This window comes from Hippoglossus stenolepis, chromosome 13, assembly GCF_022539355.2.
Source record: "Hippoglossus stenolepis isolate QCI-W04-F060 chromosome 13, HSTE1.2, whole genome shotgun sequence".
Classification (NCBI taxonomy): Eukaryota; Metazoa; Chordata; class Actinopteri; order Pleuronectiformes; family Pleuronectidae; genus Hippoglossus; species Hippoglossus stenolepis.
Window position 1 is genome coordinate 23,966,570 of NC_061495.1, and position 14,536 is coordinate 23,981,105.

At 40.7% G+C, this 14,536-nt stretch overlaps 1 protein-coding gene across 3 annotated transcripts; it reads left to right on the forward strand.

Moving 5' to 3' along the window:
- Window positions 1–44: 44 nt before the first annotated feature.
- On the forward strand, window positions 45–9,924 carry ifngr2 (interferon gamma receptor 2). Of its 3 annotated transcripts, XM_035174908.2 has the most exons (8): window positions 89–229; window positions 942–1,062; window positions 1,202–1,229; window positions 1,319–1,488; window positions 2,926–3,074; window positions 5,316–5,460; window positions 7,252–7,400; window positions 8,952–9,924. In XM_035174908.2, exons 2-8 carry the CDS (start codon window positions 1,035–1,037, stop codon window positions 9,042–9,044), a joined length of 762 nt encoding a protein of 253 aa, XP_035030799.1. In that variant the 5' UTR covers window positions 89–229; window positions 942–1,034; the 3' UTR covers window positions 9,045–9,924. The 3 variants fall into 3 exon arrangements, with proteins under 3 accessions (XP_035030796.1, XP_035030798.1, XP_035030799.1); XM_035174905.2 differs by lacking the exon at window positions 1,202–1,229 and having other exon boundaries at window positions 45–229; XM_035174907.2 differs by lacking the exon at window positions 1,202–1,229 and having other exon boundaries at window positions 45–229; window positions 5,319–5,460.
- The last annotated feature ends 4,612 nt before the right edge of the window (window positions 9,925–14,536 follow it).

Sequence of the window (14,536 nt, forward strand, 5' to 3'; positions counted from 1 at the left end):
GGCGGTAAAGCTCCAAATCTCTCTCTCTCTCTCCTTCTCTCTCTCTAGTAACGTAACTTCCCAAACGCTCCCATTTTTAAGGAAGTGTCGCAGTGAAATAAGTTGTTTCTGCCACAGTTATAGAACAACATATACATTATGTTTTCAGTGGAGACAACTTTGATTACTCACTGAAATGACGCAGTCGCGATGCTTCTCATGTTGCTCTGTATTCAAGCCGTCGTCCAAGGTAATTTCAGTGACCGCTTTCATTGAAGCCTTTTTATATCTCTAGTCTTGTATTTTAAGTTTTACTCTTCTACACTTCCATTTTTTATTTTGCTTCAATACTCTGCTTCTGTTACTTGTGTCTTTCAATCCCCTTATACTTCAAATATTGTATTGTCAATATCTCCATTAGGACATACTTCTTGCCAGTGATAGCTTTCTACTAGTTCTGGTGGCTAGACTTTCATCTCACCGCAGTGCACTTATTCTGGACTCGTTTTGACCTTTTTTAAATTCCCCTCTGGATCAACACAATATCGACCCACACAGATTGAGAGAGGCATGTAACACTACGGCTTCAGCAGCTACATGAAGCGGAAGCGCACTCTTAGCTCCCTGCCTACTTTTCTTGTAAGAGACTGACTCATGACTTCCCGAATTGTTCTTTGAACAAATGACGCTTCAGTTTTCAAGTTAATAAAACACAACGTTTCTGTTGAGGCATGTAGTGGCAATGCAATGCTGTTAGAGCCATACAAGCATTGCATTTACAAGATGGAACAACATTACTTATGTGCATTCTGTTAGTAAAAGACCGTTGTACAGTGGACTGGAGCAATCAAACCTTTAATTGAAATGCATACAAAGAGATCCTCTTCCCATCAAATAACAGTATGATTCTCAGAAACAAAATTAGGCTTTTTGTAATTCACTGGTCCATTCCTTCCCATCAGTTCCAGTGGTGTCTGAGGCTACGCCAGCACCACCACAAAACATTCATGTTGATAAGTGGCTGCTGACATGGACTCCTGCCACTGAAGAGAGAGATGTCACCTACACTGTTCAGTACCGTAGGTGAGGATGTTCAATGTGCAATGTTTTCATTTTGGCTGAGACTGAGGAATCTCGATATTTTTATGTTAGCACACAACCAGTGTCTTTGCTGGTTGTGCTGTACTATATTTCAGTTTAATATATGAAATGTGTCTTACAGCTGCAACAATGATTCAATCAAACAAAAAGTTGAGTGACACATCAATAAATGATACTGTCATTATCCAGGTTCTGGACTGATGTAAATGTGTTCCCTAAATGTGTTCCCTATCCTCAGCTTTGGCAGCATTGTGTGGAAAGATGTACGAGCCTGCAACCACACATCTTTACACTCATGTAATGTCACTTTGACCAGAGATGAGAGTAAGCATGGCTGTGTTATGCTCCGCGTGCAGGCAGAGAGACATGGGCTGACCTCAAAACCAGTCAAAGCCTGTAGCAGATATGGTAAGAAACCAGGACCTGCCATGTAAACAGGACAGTGGCATTGTCTTTTGCTGTACATTAGCTGAGCTTTTAGGTTTGCATTGTATAAGGTCAGTCTTTCAGCATTTCGTCTGTGTGGGGGTGTGTGTGTCCCGGTTACTTTCTGTCTGCTCCTCTTTGTCACTGCTTACACACAACCTGGCTATTACATTTATTTAGTTTTAGTTTAGTTTAGTTTTTTTTTTTTCATGAATCCGGATCATTCTGGTCACTTGAAACCTGATGTCCTGGCTGTGGGCCGCTCGTGTAGTGTGTAGCAGGTGAAATGCGTGCACACAACATGTTGAACTTTTTTCCAATGTGCTTCAATGCGTGATTCATGAACTCTGGATCGTATTAAACAAACACAAAGTAAACTGCAGTACTGTAATGTTTCTACTCTTTCTGCTTAATGGAAGCTTTACATTTGGTTGTTATGATTGAATGAGATTTGTCCACAAGTGATTGTGCACTCATGTCCATTATGTTTCTCAGCTACACATTGGTGGTAGTTACAAGTTTCTAGCCATGTTTGTTACCAAACAGCAGTTGAAAAACGCTTACACCCCTAACGGGGCCACCGCTCCCATCATGCACCCCACTTATGATCATAATCCTAAATATAATTCAAAATGATGAATTGGTGCATGATTGAGAAGCCTCAGAGACACTGTTATCGCAAGACCGGAAGATGCATGACTTTATACCATGAGTACTGGCATTTAGTTGAGATCATAACCAAGGAAATACAGTCGTTGCTTAGATCTTGCTTAGCAACCGTCACTGCCTGTGGAATCGTGCTCTGGGTGCTTTCCCCCGGGTTTGGTGGTGCTGTGGCCGGGATGTGCGCACTCTGGCTGGGCCAGTGGAGCTGCACATGGTCCCGGTGTCCCTGCCCCAGCTGTGTGAGGTCTGCCTCGGGCTGGAGAGCTATGCAGGCCACCTGCATGATTCCCCCCAGGCTTTGTGGTCCAGTGGCCGAGATGTAAGCACTCTGGCTGGGCCAGTGGAGCTGTGCACGTCTCCCTGGGTCCCTGCCACGTCTCTCTGCGCTCTGGCTGGGCCAGTGGAGCTGTGCATGTCTCCCTGGGTCCCTGCCACGTCTCTCTGCGCTCTGGCTGGGCCAGTGGAGCTGTGCATGTCTCCCTGGGTCCCTGCCCTGGAACGAGATGCAGATGTGTGCGTATGTAGAGCTTCCCTTAACTGCTAGAAATGCCTGTTCTGTGGTGCAATATACACTTTCCTCTGCATAGTTTGTCAAGTTTTGTAACTTTCCTTCTGTTTTGTGTGACCAATTGTATAGTTCTGATTTTCTTGTTTTTATTTATATTTAATTTTAACAACAGCAGCAACATTGATAATTAAACGGTTTGTAAATGAGATTTTCTCAGTGAATTTGTTCCCTCTTTTTTTTTCAAGGTGACTCTTGTAGCCCTGAGGTAAGACGGGTGACTGCACAGCCTGGCTCACTGACTGTATATCTGAGCAGGAACCACAGCATGGTTTGGGAACATGGAGACCATGTAACACACAGGGTTTACTATGGCAAGCAAGAAGAGTCACTGCAGGTGAGACTCATCATCAACTTAGCAAGAATGCAGTATGCTGTTGCTTCTTTTCTCTGTGTATGGGACTAACGTTACATTCACATCTGGACATTTTATTAGGGCCCGAGCACCTAATGGTGGGAGGCCTTATTGAAATTGTAAGGATTTTTCTTATTATAATTTTTCCGACAAAAGAAGGTGCTTTTTGAGGGCTTCAACAGGCTCAAATCTTTACCGAAGTTTGCAGAAAACTAGAAAGTGGTGAAAATTGTACGTATTCTGGAGTATTTAGAAATGGGCGTGGCAAAATGGCTCAACAGCGCCACCTGGAACGCAACCCCTAGGTTTGCCCTCGACCCATCTTCACCAAAATCGGTAAACAGGTGTATCATGACCAGAAAAACACAAGTCTCTCAGTGCATTATGAAAAACGCAACAGGAAGTCCGCCATTTTGCATTTAGTGGCCATTTTGGCCATATTCCACATTTTTACTTTGACGAACTTGTCGTAGAGCTTTCATCAGATCAACTTCAAATTGAGGTGAGTGTCATCACAACAAGATGGAGATATAAACTACCTCGAATTTAAATTTTTCGTCACACGGTGTGACCGTGGCGTGGGGTCAAAGTTTGATTACACGCCATCAAAACACGAGGTTCTGTATCTCAGACATATTTGGTCCAATCGAGTCCAAACTAGACATGTAAGACAAGAGTCGCGACCTGATGACATCTACACACAAATCATGACTTAAAATCACAGCGCCCCCTGGTGGCTACAGGAAGTGACATGTTTTATACTTTGATGCACTGCTCCTGGCTGCTTTACAATATACAGCTCAAAAGAGCTCAGTCAAGTCATTGGACCATGGTCAGAATTGTGACATTTCCTCAAACCATGTAAACATTGAGGTGTGGCGAAGGTTCATCCTTCGCCAAAGGAGACGATGTTGTCATAAGTCCAGTGTGCATTGTCCTATCATCACCAAACTTCTGTCTCATGATCAGAGTCCAAGCCTGAACAGCTCTATGTGTCAATATTTCCTCAGTGTCATAGCGCCATCTACTGATTCGCCATGAAACAGAAAGTACTTTGTGAATCCACTCTGCATTATCCAACCGGCCCCCAAATGCTGACCTATAATCACAATCCTGACCTGAACAGCTCCATATATTAATATTAGTGCAGGGTCATAGCGCCACCTACTGATCAGTGTGATAATTAAGTTGTTGTGACATTGTCCAATTGACACAAAATTGCTCACGCTACATCAGAGCCCCTACTTGAACAGATACATTAGTCTGTACGTAATAATAGTGATGGCGCCACCTACTGGCAACAGGAAGTAAGCTTTGTTTTAAAACTATCATTTGATTTACATAAAATTTTCACTATGTGTTCTGCAATTGATACTGTGGACCGTAATGAGCAATTAGCAGGCAAGGATCGACATCGCGTGATGGACGCAGGAAGTGAAGCATTTATCCTTGCCGCAGTGTGCAAAACGCATGCAACGCGGAGACGTGCGCTTGGTCAGTGATCGCTCTCTCCACCGACCGCAACAGGCTTCAAAATGCCTGTGCTCGCGCCCGTTAGTGCTACAACGTAGCCCTAGTTTTAATTTGTTATTCATAAATTATATTAATTCTTTTTTTGGTGAGGGAAATACTGTTCATGTGAAAAACTTGTTCACACCATCATTGACTTGTAAAAACTGCAGTTTAGTTCAGATAAATTCACAGTTTTGTTCAGAGTGAAATAGGTTTATTGTTCCTGCTGTGCAAAAGGGTGTCAATAATTACAAATTAAGATCTACAGATGTATCTTCCATTTGGTTAAAAATTATTAATTACAGAGAGTTAGCATTAGATAACAGAAATATCCACTGGTTTTAAGTGGGCTTGGAAGATCTGGAACAGATAAGATAAGACAAGATGAGAAAAGATAAGATAACCCTTTATTTGTCCCACAACAGGGTTGTGAAAAATAGACATCGGTAAAGTAATAATAAGTAAACATGCAATACTTATAGAAATATAAAAAATATAAAGGAATACAAACTAATATATACAATAAACAGAATATATACAGTGTGAGAGTAAAAGCAGAAAGGAAGAGCTGTAGCCAAAGGCTTTTCTCCCTACACATTACACACACACACACACACACACACACACACACACACACACACATTATTATCAATATTATTATTATAGGCGTGTAACAATTAATGTGTCATTGTAATCCAAACATCTCTTCAGCAGGAGTATGAAGATGGTACTTCTTCAGTGTTCATCCAAGAGCTGGAGGAGGGTCAACGTTACTGTATGAAGGTGCAGTATCTTCTCTACGATAAACCTGCTGGACTGGGAAGTTGCACCCAGTGTGAGGTCATCCCTGTGTCAAGTAAGACCATGTTACAGTTTTTCTGAATTGCTAAAATGCATTTCCTGAATCTTCCTTTCCTTTGCTCAAAACAGTACACACAAACTCTAAAATTCAAGCTACACTCACAAAACCTTTGACTTGAAAAATCAAACAATTGATTCAAAGCTACATCTTTACCCAAAACCAAACAATGCCCTCAGATAATAGACAAAGACAGCCAATACGTAAACACTACTCAGCAATCATTACACACTACATGAATAAATGCAGCAAAAATAAAAAACAACTATATGGACTATATGATTTTACAGTAAGCAATGTCAATCATTCATTCTGCCACAGCATCATGCCTCTGGGCCGTGTCAGACCACAGGACTTCATCTATATCACAGGCAGTCCCTCCCTTGCTAAGCAATGGGGAAATCCTTATTCATGCTGAATCCTGCCATGAACTGATCCAGTTAGAATAGATCCTATAATCATCACATGCTGCATCCATTTTCCTGGGTATAGGGGTTTCGGTCATAGCCCTTTCCCCTGCCATGCGGAGAAAAAATCTTTTGTGGGGGGTTTAGGGAGGGAGAGTATGGTGAAAACAAACATTAAGAAAACGCTGATTATTGATACAGTAAACCGTTCACGTATTCTTTCACCACAGTGAAAGCTCACGTTGTCCCAAATGACAATATAAACCGGATGCTCTGCCTGCTCATGACCCCTCTGCTAATGTCTGAGCAAATCATCCCGTAGACCTTCAGGAATATTGATGACTTTTAGTCTTTTGTGGTCCTAAAGTAACATGATTGGACACGTGTGCATTCAATTTTAAGTGGTTGTGTGTTACCAATGACAACAGGGTGTTACTTGTGTTTAACCTTTAGGGCCTGTGTGTGTCATTCTGGGTATAGTGCACTACACTGCTGAATGTGTATTGTGAATGAGCATGTGTTTAGAGTTTTGCAAAATGGGTGATTTAGATTTGCAAAGTGTGGATTAACAGCGTTTAAAGTTCTGCCAACTATGTGATTGACTCCATAAAGTTGTTCTGCCAGTTGACATTACAGATGCTGCTGGGAACGTTTTTTTAAGCCAGACAAAAAAGTTTCGGGGATATTTAAGTCCCAGTCCAGTTGGGTTGCTTGTTTTGGTCTTGACAGTTTTCCAAAATATATCACAAGTTTCTATTCTGATTATTTGTCCTCCTGTTTGTACACACACTGCTGTATTAAACTAAGCGCTGACAAACCAAAATTGTAGTCACATGAACATCATGAGAAGGATTAATTGACTTGACTTAGTGATTCCTTGCAACATAAAAATACTTTGCCTTACTTGCCAGATGGCACTGGGTGAACAGGCTGTGATCTTTAGGCACTGAGCAGGCACCTCACCTTCCTGATATTGCTGATGATGGGTGGTTTCATTTGAGGTTTTATTCACCTGCTGAATTCACTCCTGCACATTTTCAACTTGTTAATGAAGTAGGGATTGTTTGAATTATTTTAGTGAAGCATACCTTTTATCTGCTACAACAAAAACCAGCAAAATGGTGCTGTAGAAGTCCAAACGTCTCTAACCACTTGCAACCTCTATGTTGGTTTTATCTTTTTACTGATATTTGTTTTTTATTAAGATGAATCAAAGTTTAAGTCAGAACATGATGATAGAAGCTGTAATGTGTTGCTTCTGTTTCTCGTGTGTGTGTGTGTGTGTGTGTGTGTGTGTGTGTGTGTGTGTGTGTGTGTGTGTGTGTGTGTGTGTGTGTGTGTGTGTGTGTGTGTGTGTGTGTGTGTTCCTTACCTTTCCCAGGTCACAAGCCAAAACAAACAGATGTGATAGTGGTTGTGGTGGTTGTCATTTTCGTGGCCTTTCTGATATCTGGGATAGGGTACTTCCTCATCTTCCGACTCCACAGATTCAAACAGTGGCTTCAACCTCCGTGCGAGATCCCTCCACACGTGAGCATGAAAACCATTAACCATACAACCACTAGGTCATACGGTGTCGATATTCACTGTGTGTATTAGGTTAATAAGATATATTGTATAAGACAGGAAGATTTCATTGCATTTACAGTGGCATGATAGGGATAAATCTCCCCTGGTAAAAATTTCTGTTACTTTAAATACTAGATCAGTGTATTTGTAACAAACCTCTCTGTTACCGTGGGTTTCTCGTCTTGAACACTCAGGACCACAGGTATGATTTCCGTAATGCTTTCTTTATTCTTTCGGCTATTCACATGCATATATACACGGGCAATCTCTCCAGGTGTTGCCTTCCTGCTCCCGGGGCCCCCCCGCGTCCCAGCGCCCTACTGCTGATAAAGAGGAGAGAGTCATTAGTTGACCTGGAACACCTGTGCACAATCAGACTCTCTCCTGGCACCGACCCCAGAACCCCGTCCCCACTCCCTCCCTCCTGCAGCCGACGCTGATCACGCCCCACTACCACAGTATTATTTCTCAATTTCTACAATTTAAGAATAAAAAAAAATACCATGCAAAGGTTTAAGTGACCCAAGAGAGTTAAGATCCTAAAAAGCAAGAGAGTATGGATACTATGACTCATGTAATGTCCCAAAAATCAACAGAAATGCCCTCCTCTAATCAGCTGCCTAGCAGTCTGAGAATTACAATCATTGATGCACATAATGCAGCACAAGGCATTAAAAGGATAGTTCACCCAAAAATGAAAATTGACTCATTGTCTACTCACCACTATGCCGATGGAGGGGTGGGTGAAGTGTTTGAGTCCACAAAACACGTCATCCTAGTGTTCGTAAGGCCCGACATTCAAATTTGACTCGAAACGGCATCGAGATAAAAAATCGGTTAAATCTGTCATTATGTCCGTGGTCTCCAACATTTTTTAAATTGTCAGGGTTGAAAATCCTCTAGTGTGCAGCAGCCATTAGCGATGGTCATGTTTATGTGAAGACCGACTTTTGTGCCAATAGACAATGATTCCTGTGACTGACGAGAAATAAACAATTTGACACTGCCCAATAGGAAAGGCCAGGTTAAAAACAACTAACGAAATGAATAATGTTTAAACTGCATTTAGCTGCTTCAGTCTCAGAATCCTCGTGCTGTTCTTGCTGGCTCACTGTCACACGGTCATGTCTTGAAGTTGAACTACTCTGTTGAACTGAACTGAACGGAGCCATTGTGACTGTTATCAGTAACACATACTTTTCCTACTATGACATGTCAAAATGTTTGCAGTGGAATAAGCAGCTTGTTACACAATAAGGAAACCATGCCTATCATGGAAAACTCACTGTATGCAATGGTGTAGCTTACCAAATTCAAGCATCAGCATCAGTCGCAACACATTCCCACTACTTGTTAAGACAGGAAGTCAAAAGATCAAATAAAGGCGTTGGAGTACTACAATGTTGATGAAATACATAAAATCTATAGAAACAGTAAATCCACCACTAACCTTTGAACAACTTCTATTGCATTTAACTTAAATAAGGTAAACCATTTTTTGTTCTTTTCCAGTTTCTCTTCGAGCCATTTCCAGAGCATCACATTTGCAGCTACAACAGCAGCATCCGTGAGGGGCACTGTGATATAATTTCCTCGACTGAATGAAAGCAGCGGCCCTCCCTCTGCTCTACATCCATGTGTCCTGCTCATTTTGCTGTTGTATGGATTAGGTTTGACCTGTTACAGATGCTCTCTGAAACCTACTACTGACTCCCCTACAGTTATACTGTATGTAATCTGCTTCTCCCTGAAGCCTGACTTTCTGCTGAGATGGATTTGGATTCAGGATAAATCAACGGAAGGTAATAAACACTAAAATGTATTCCTATCTTGACAATCATTAGGCTCATTATGGATGTTGAATTCCAGAAAAGTGCCATTGTAGGAGATGTAAAATATAAATAGTTATTAAAGTAGTTATTAGTTTTAAAAAGTTAAGCAAATTGAGCAAAATGACATAAGGAACATATTTGGCGGCATTATTTGCACTGTTTGGATGAATACATATGTAATTATGATTACGCCACTAAAAAACTAAATGTAAACTATGCCCTGTCTACCTGCAAAGAAGCACAGTCAGTGTGAATCAGTGTGGCTTCTGCCTATTTGTTTGACACCAGTTTTAGGGAAGATCACCACTGGTGAAAAAACATGAATCTTAAATATTTTTTTATCTTTAAATGGTTAATTTGTTTAATTTTAAGCATTTCAATTTTGTCTCCAACCAGTTAAAACTGTAATGTTACTGTTGTCTGTCTCTAATAGTGGCCACCACTATAATTTCTGCTGATGAATTTAGGATGTGTCTGTTAGTTGGATGTTGCAGGCTTTGGACTCATGTCTCAAACTTATTGCCATTAAATAGCTAATATTAAGACTGCCAGCTAACAAACAAGGCTGTCCTTTCATTGAAAGTCAATCCTAGGTCACCTTCTTGTGTTTGTTGTACAAGTAACAAAAAAGATTAAACGGTCAGTATTCCTAATCATGGAATCATATTTGTCATTTCATATTTATAGCCTTTTTTTAGTGTTGGTTATAAATGCCTGTTTGATGCTTTTACACCTATATAATGAATGAATGAATGAATGAGATGAATTTGTACCCAAAGTACATTATTATTATTATAGTAGTAGTAGAAATAGTAGGTAGTGGTAGTTGTTGTAGCAGTAGTAGTAACAGGAAACTGTTTCTGACACACTGTTTTTAAATAATTCAATTTCAATTCAATTTTATATGTATAGCGCCAAATCATAGTATACATTATCTCAAGGTACTTTATATAGGAGGTGAAGACCTTAAAATTTATAGAGAAACCCAACAGTTCCCACAATGAGCAAGCACTTTGGTGACTGTGGAGAGAAAAAACTCCTTCATTAACTGGAAGAAACCTCTGGCAGAACCAGACTCAGTGTGGACAGCCATCTGCCTCGACCGGTTGGGGTGAGCAGGGAAAAATGAGGAGGAGAGGAGAGACAGAGAGAGATATGGGGGAGGGGGGGACCAGAAACAGTTAGGGTATCAGCTCTGACTAGTTATAATGAAAATAATAATAGTGTAAAGATGTTATTGATTATTAATGATAGTAGCAACAATTAATATAATAATTCATTAATAATAACTATTATTGTTAATAATAATAATAATAATAGTTGTTATCCTGAAGCTCTGGAGTCAGAGATACCTGCAAAGAGAGAGAGACTATAGGAGGAAAGACAAAAGACAAAGAGTTCCATCCATAAAAATGCGTTTTTAATGCTCTGAGAACCACAAAGTTCGGTTCACCTCTACAGTATTTTGGGGTATTGTGGAGTACAGTATTGTTAAAACAAAACTGCTGGAGAATGATATAAGATAAACTCATAAATCCATAAATTCACATGGTAAAACATAGCAGACATTATTAGAATCTCCTTTAGCATGGTAGAATTTTACATGGATTTACATTTGAATGGATTGTATTAATGTTAATTTGGATGCTGTCTTTTTGATGTTCTTGTTATGAAATTAATTTTGAATTGCTTATTTAATACTTTCACATTGATCAAGGATTCAATGACTGATGTCTAATATTAAAGTAATTGTTAATTAAGATCAAGATTGTGTCAACATTGTGTTTACAATTTGTTCTACTGCCTGTAAGTGGTAAAAAAACGAATGTAATGTAGCTTCAAAGTGAAATGTTTATTTGCGATTTCTGAAATTATCCCTATTATTTTGAAAAAATTGTGTATTTTACATGCCAAAAGTTTGCAACTTGGTCTTGTTGAAACCATGGAATTATCTGAATAAGATGTAAGCTGTTCAGATTTTGAGACTTGAAGGGCCCATATTGTGTCAAATACATTTTCTGGGCTTTTACTATCCGTAATTACTTGAAGGGGATCAGTACAGACCCTCAAAGTATGAAAACAGTCACTCAGCTGACTTTTTCACTCAGTACATTTTAAGAAATATGTTACTGAAACGTCTCGTTTCGTACTTCCTCTCCGTATGATGTCATCATGGAATCGCACTCGTCTCTCAGCCCCACCCAGCCGGTACCAGTCCAGCCTCTGAACCCACCACCCCCGCTCCCCTCCACACCGAACGTGACACCAAGCAGACATGTTGCTGAGCTAGCAGCTTGTTAGCTACCACAGGCTAACCACAACAAGGCTTGATAAAAACTCTGGGAAGTCGGTTAAAAATTCAGTATAAGCACCAGGAGCACAGTTAACTACAGCAAATATGATTGGCTGTTGGTGTTTCTTTGATTGGTGTGGAAGACTAAGAACAAGACTTTCAAATGAGTTGTAGCTTAGTTTAGGTTTAGGATTAATTGATAGACTGGAGTTAAAAATAGCCGCAACTCCACCTCCTCGGCCAGAGTCTCTGGGAATGTGTGTATTTATATGACTGGGGGGAGGAGATTCATTTAGACTGTTATATTCTTCAGGATGCAGCCAGGTCTCAGTGAGGGACAATAAATCTATTTTTTGATCTGAGACTAATTCATTAACTAAAATAGCCTTTGATGACAATGATCTTTCGTCTAAGAGTCCACATTTAATTGTCTTTCTTTGTTGTGTTGTTGCAGAGGTTATTTTTGATTAGTATTTTGTGCGGAATTCTCCCTCTGTTAATGTTTGATTTGACAGACATAGTCTCTATAAGGTTGTGGTTGTGTGACTGATCCAGAGGGAGCACAGAAAACTGTCGGACTGCAGCTCTGCGTCCTGGTCCCAAATCTAGTTATATTCCTAGATAAGAGAGCCGCTCCATCCCAAGTGGGACCAGGTTTCCTCATAAAAGTTTGCCAATTGTCTACAGAAGGCCCACACCATTATGTTTCAAAATAAAACATTAGAAAACCAACATTACAATTTCTAATGCAATAACTTACCTGTCTGTTCCAGTGGAAACTCCTATCCAGATTCAAAGCTGGATCTGAAAAAGGCTTAGCCTTCATTGGAGTTTGAAACCTTTCTTATTGCTGGATCAGAACCACAAGAAAATTGGTGCGACATGACACAGTGGTCTACTCCTGTAACAATTATACTGGTATAGTAAATTACCTGTCCTACTGAAAACTAGAGACTTCAGCGTTGGTCTGAAATGTTTGTCTATCAGTAGAGATTTCCATCCAGGAGGCAACACCAGTGTTTATCCCCGTTTCTCTTGTCATATTTCCCAGAGATTCAGCAGCAGTTGGTAAAATTGAGCCATAACTCCTTGTTGCCCCCTTAGGTGTGAAACTCTGTTTGAATTCAAACTCTGGCCTCTCAGCCTCTCACTGGCTGAGAGCCATCAGACTCCCCCTGATCCCCCAGGAGCGGCCTGTGACGTCACGCAGGTAACAAAACAAAGTCTGCTCTGCAGCTATGTGCTTTTTTCCCTGTGTTCCGCTTTAACTAAGAGAACTCTCTGTAGAAGTCGTGACCTGGTCACAAAAGGGAGCAACCAACAGACGATTGTTTTACTTTTGGTTTAGTTTTTATTTCACATTTAGTTTTTTTAAATTTTTATTTAAAAAATGTTTTTTAAAGACCTAGGCCACACGTCTTTCACTTGTGGGTCCAGTTAACAGACAACCAATTGGATCCAAGTCAGCTGTTTTTCCTGTCGAAAGATGACAGACTTCATCGAGAACAATGCACCAAGTTCCCTCATCCTGGAGGCTGCAGATCAGGGGTTAGAGCAGTCCTCTAACCAGAAGGTCAGTGGTTCGATCCCAGTCTTTCCTGTTCCGAATGCCAAAGAGTCATGGGGCAACATTCTGAACCCAAAATTGCCCCTTGTCATAGAGAAAAGTTCTGCACATGGATGCACTGTGTATGTGTGAATGTAAAACTGTGTTTTGAGTGGTCATCAAGACTAGAAAAGTGCTATATAAACGACTAACTCGAGCCAGACCGAGCGCTGCCCGCCATCGCCTCCTGCTCTCCATACATTGCCAATGTTCACAAATTCTGTTGTCTTAGTTTAAAGATGTGTCTGATGACACCGTGCGTGCGAGCAAGAGACAAGCTTATGAATGAATGCGCAGCTATGAAGAAAGACTTTACTAATTTAAAGGGGACATAGCATGCCCATTTTACCACAAGTTGATATGGTTCCTTGGGGTCTTAATGAAATGTCTGTAACATACTTTGGTCAAAATACCACAAGGATCATTTAAAACAGCACCCTTTTTACCCTGTATAAAACAGCCCTCCACAGAGTGACCTGTTTTGAGTGCCTGTTCCTTTAAATGCTAATGAGCCAGCTCCCCCCTCCCCCCTCTCCCCCATGATTTTAAACGATATAAATTACATATTTTATATGATATAAATTATCAAATATGCATCCCATACTTTGTATTCCCCTTCTGTTGTCCTGGAGTTTTAATTTTCCCAATCACATAATTAATTGTCCCCCTCTGCCCATCCACTACAAGCACACAAGCAGACAGACAGAGAGAGAAAGAGAGGTGGGGGGGCTATGAAGACCATCATTTACCCCCAACCCCGACATTCAACGGAGGGGGGGGGGATGAGGTGGGGGTGGGCCAAGGCCATGTAGGGAGACTTCCAGTGCCTTGTTACGACACAAAACCCAGGAAGCTCAATCGAGTCGCTCAAGCATGACGTTTCTGACTTAGAGGAACTATAACAAAACACGTGAGTGTTTTTTTCCCAGAGTTTTTGGGTTGGTAGACATGCCAGATACCCACATTAACGTGTAGAAGCACTAACAAAGTGGAATTTGCATGATATGTCCCCTTTAAGTGTTGACAGTTTTCAAACAAATCAATGGTTACAGTAGTGTGTAGATCAAGACTAGAAAAGTGCTGTATAAATACTGACCATTTACCATTCTTTGGCATGTACAGTAGAGTAGCCACCAACCCGGCCTTCACACACCAACTGTGCGCTCTACCATGGCATAAGTGCACATATGACTCACGTTGCCTTCCTTCTTGTCTGGCGGACTAGAGGTGTCATGAGCCATGGACACCATAACCTCAGTCACCTGGAGAAATTAGGGAATTTGGGCTAAATGATCTGAAACAGTGACATCTTATCAAGTATCATAAATTGTGTTCTTACCTGAAAGAAAATTCAAAACAAAATTTG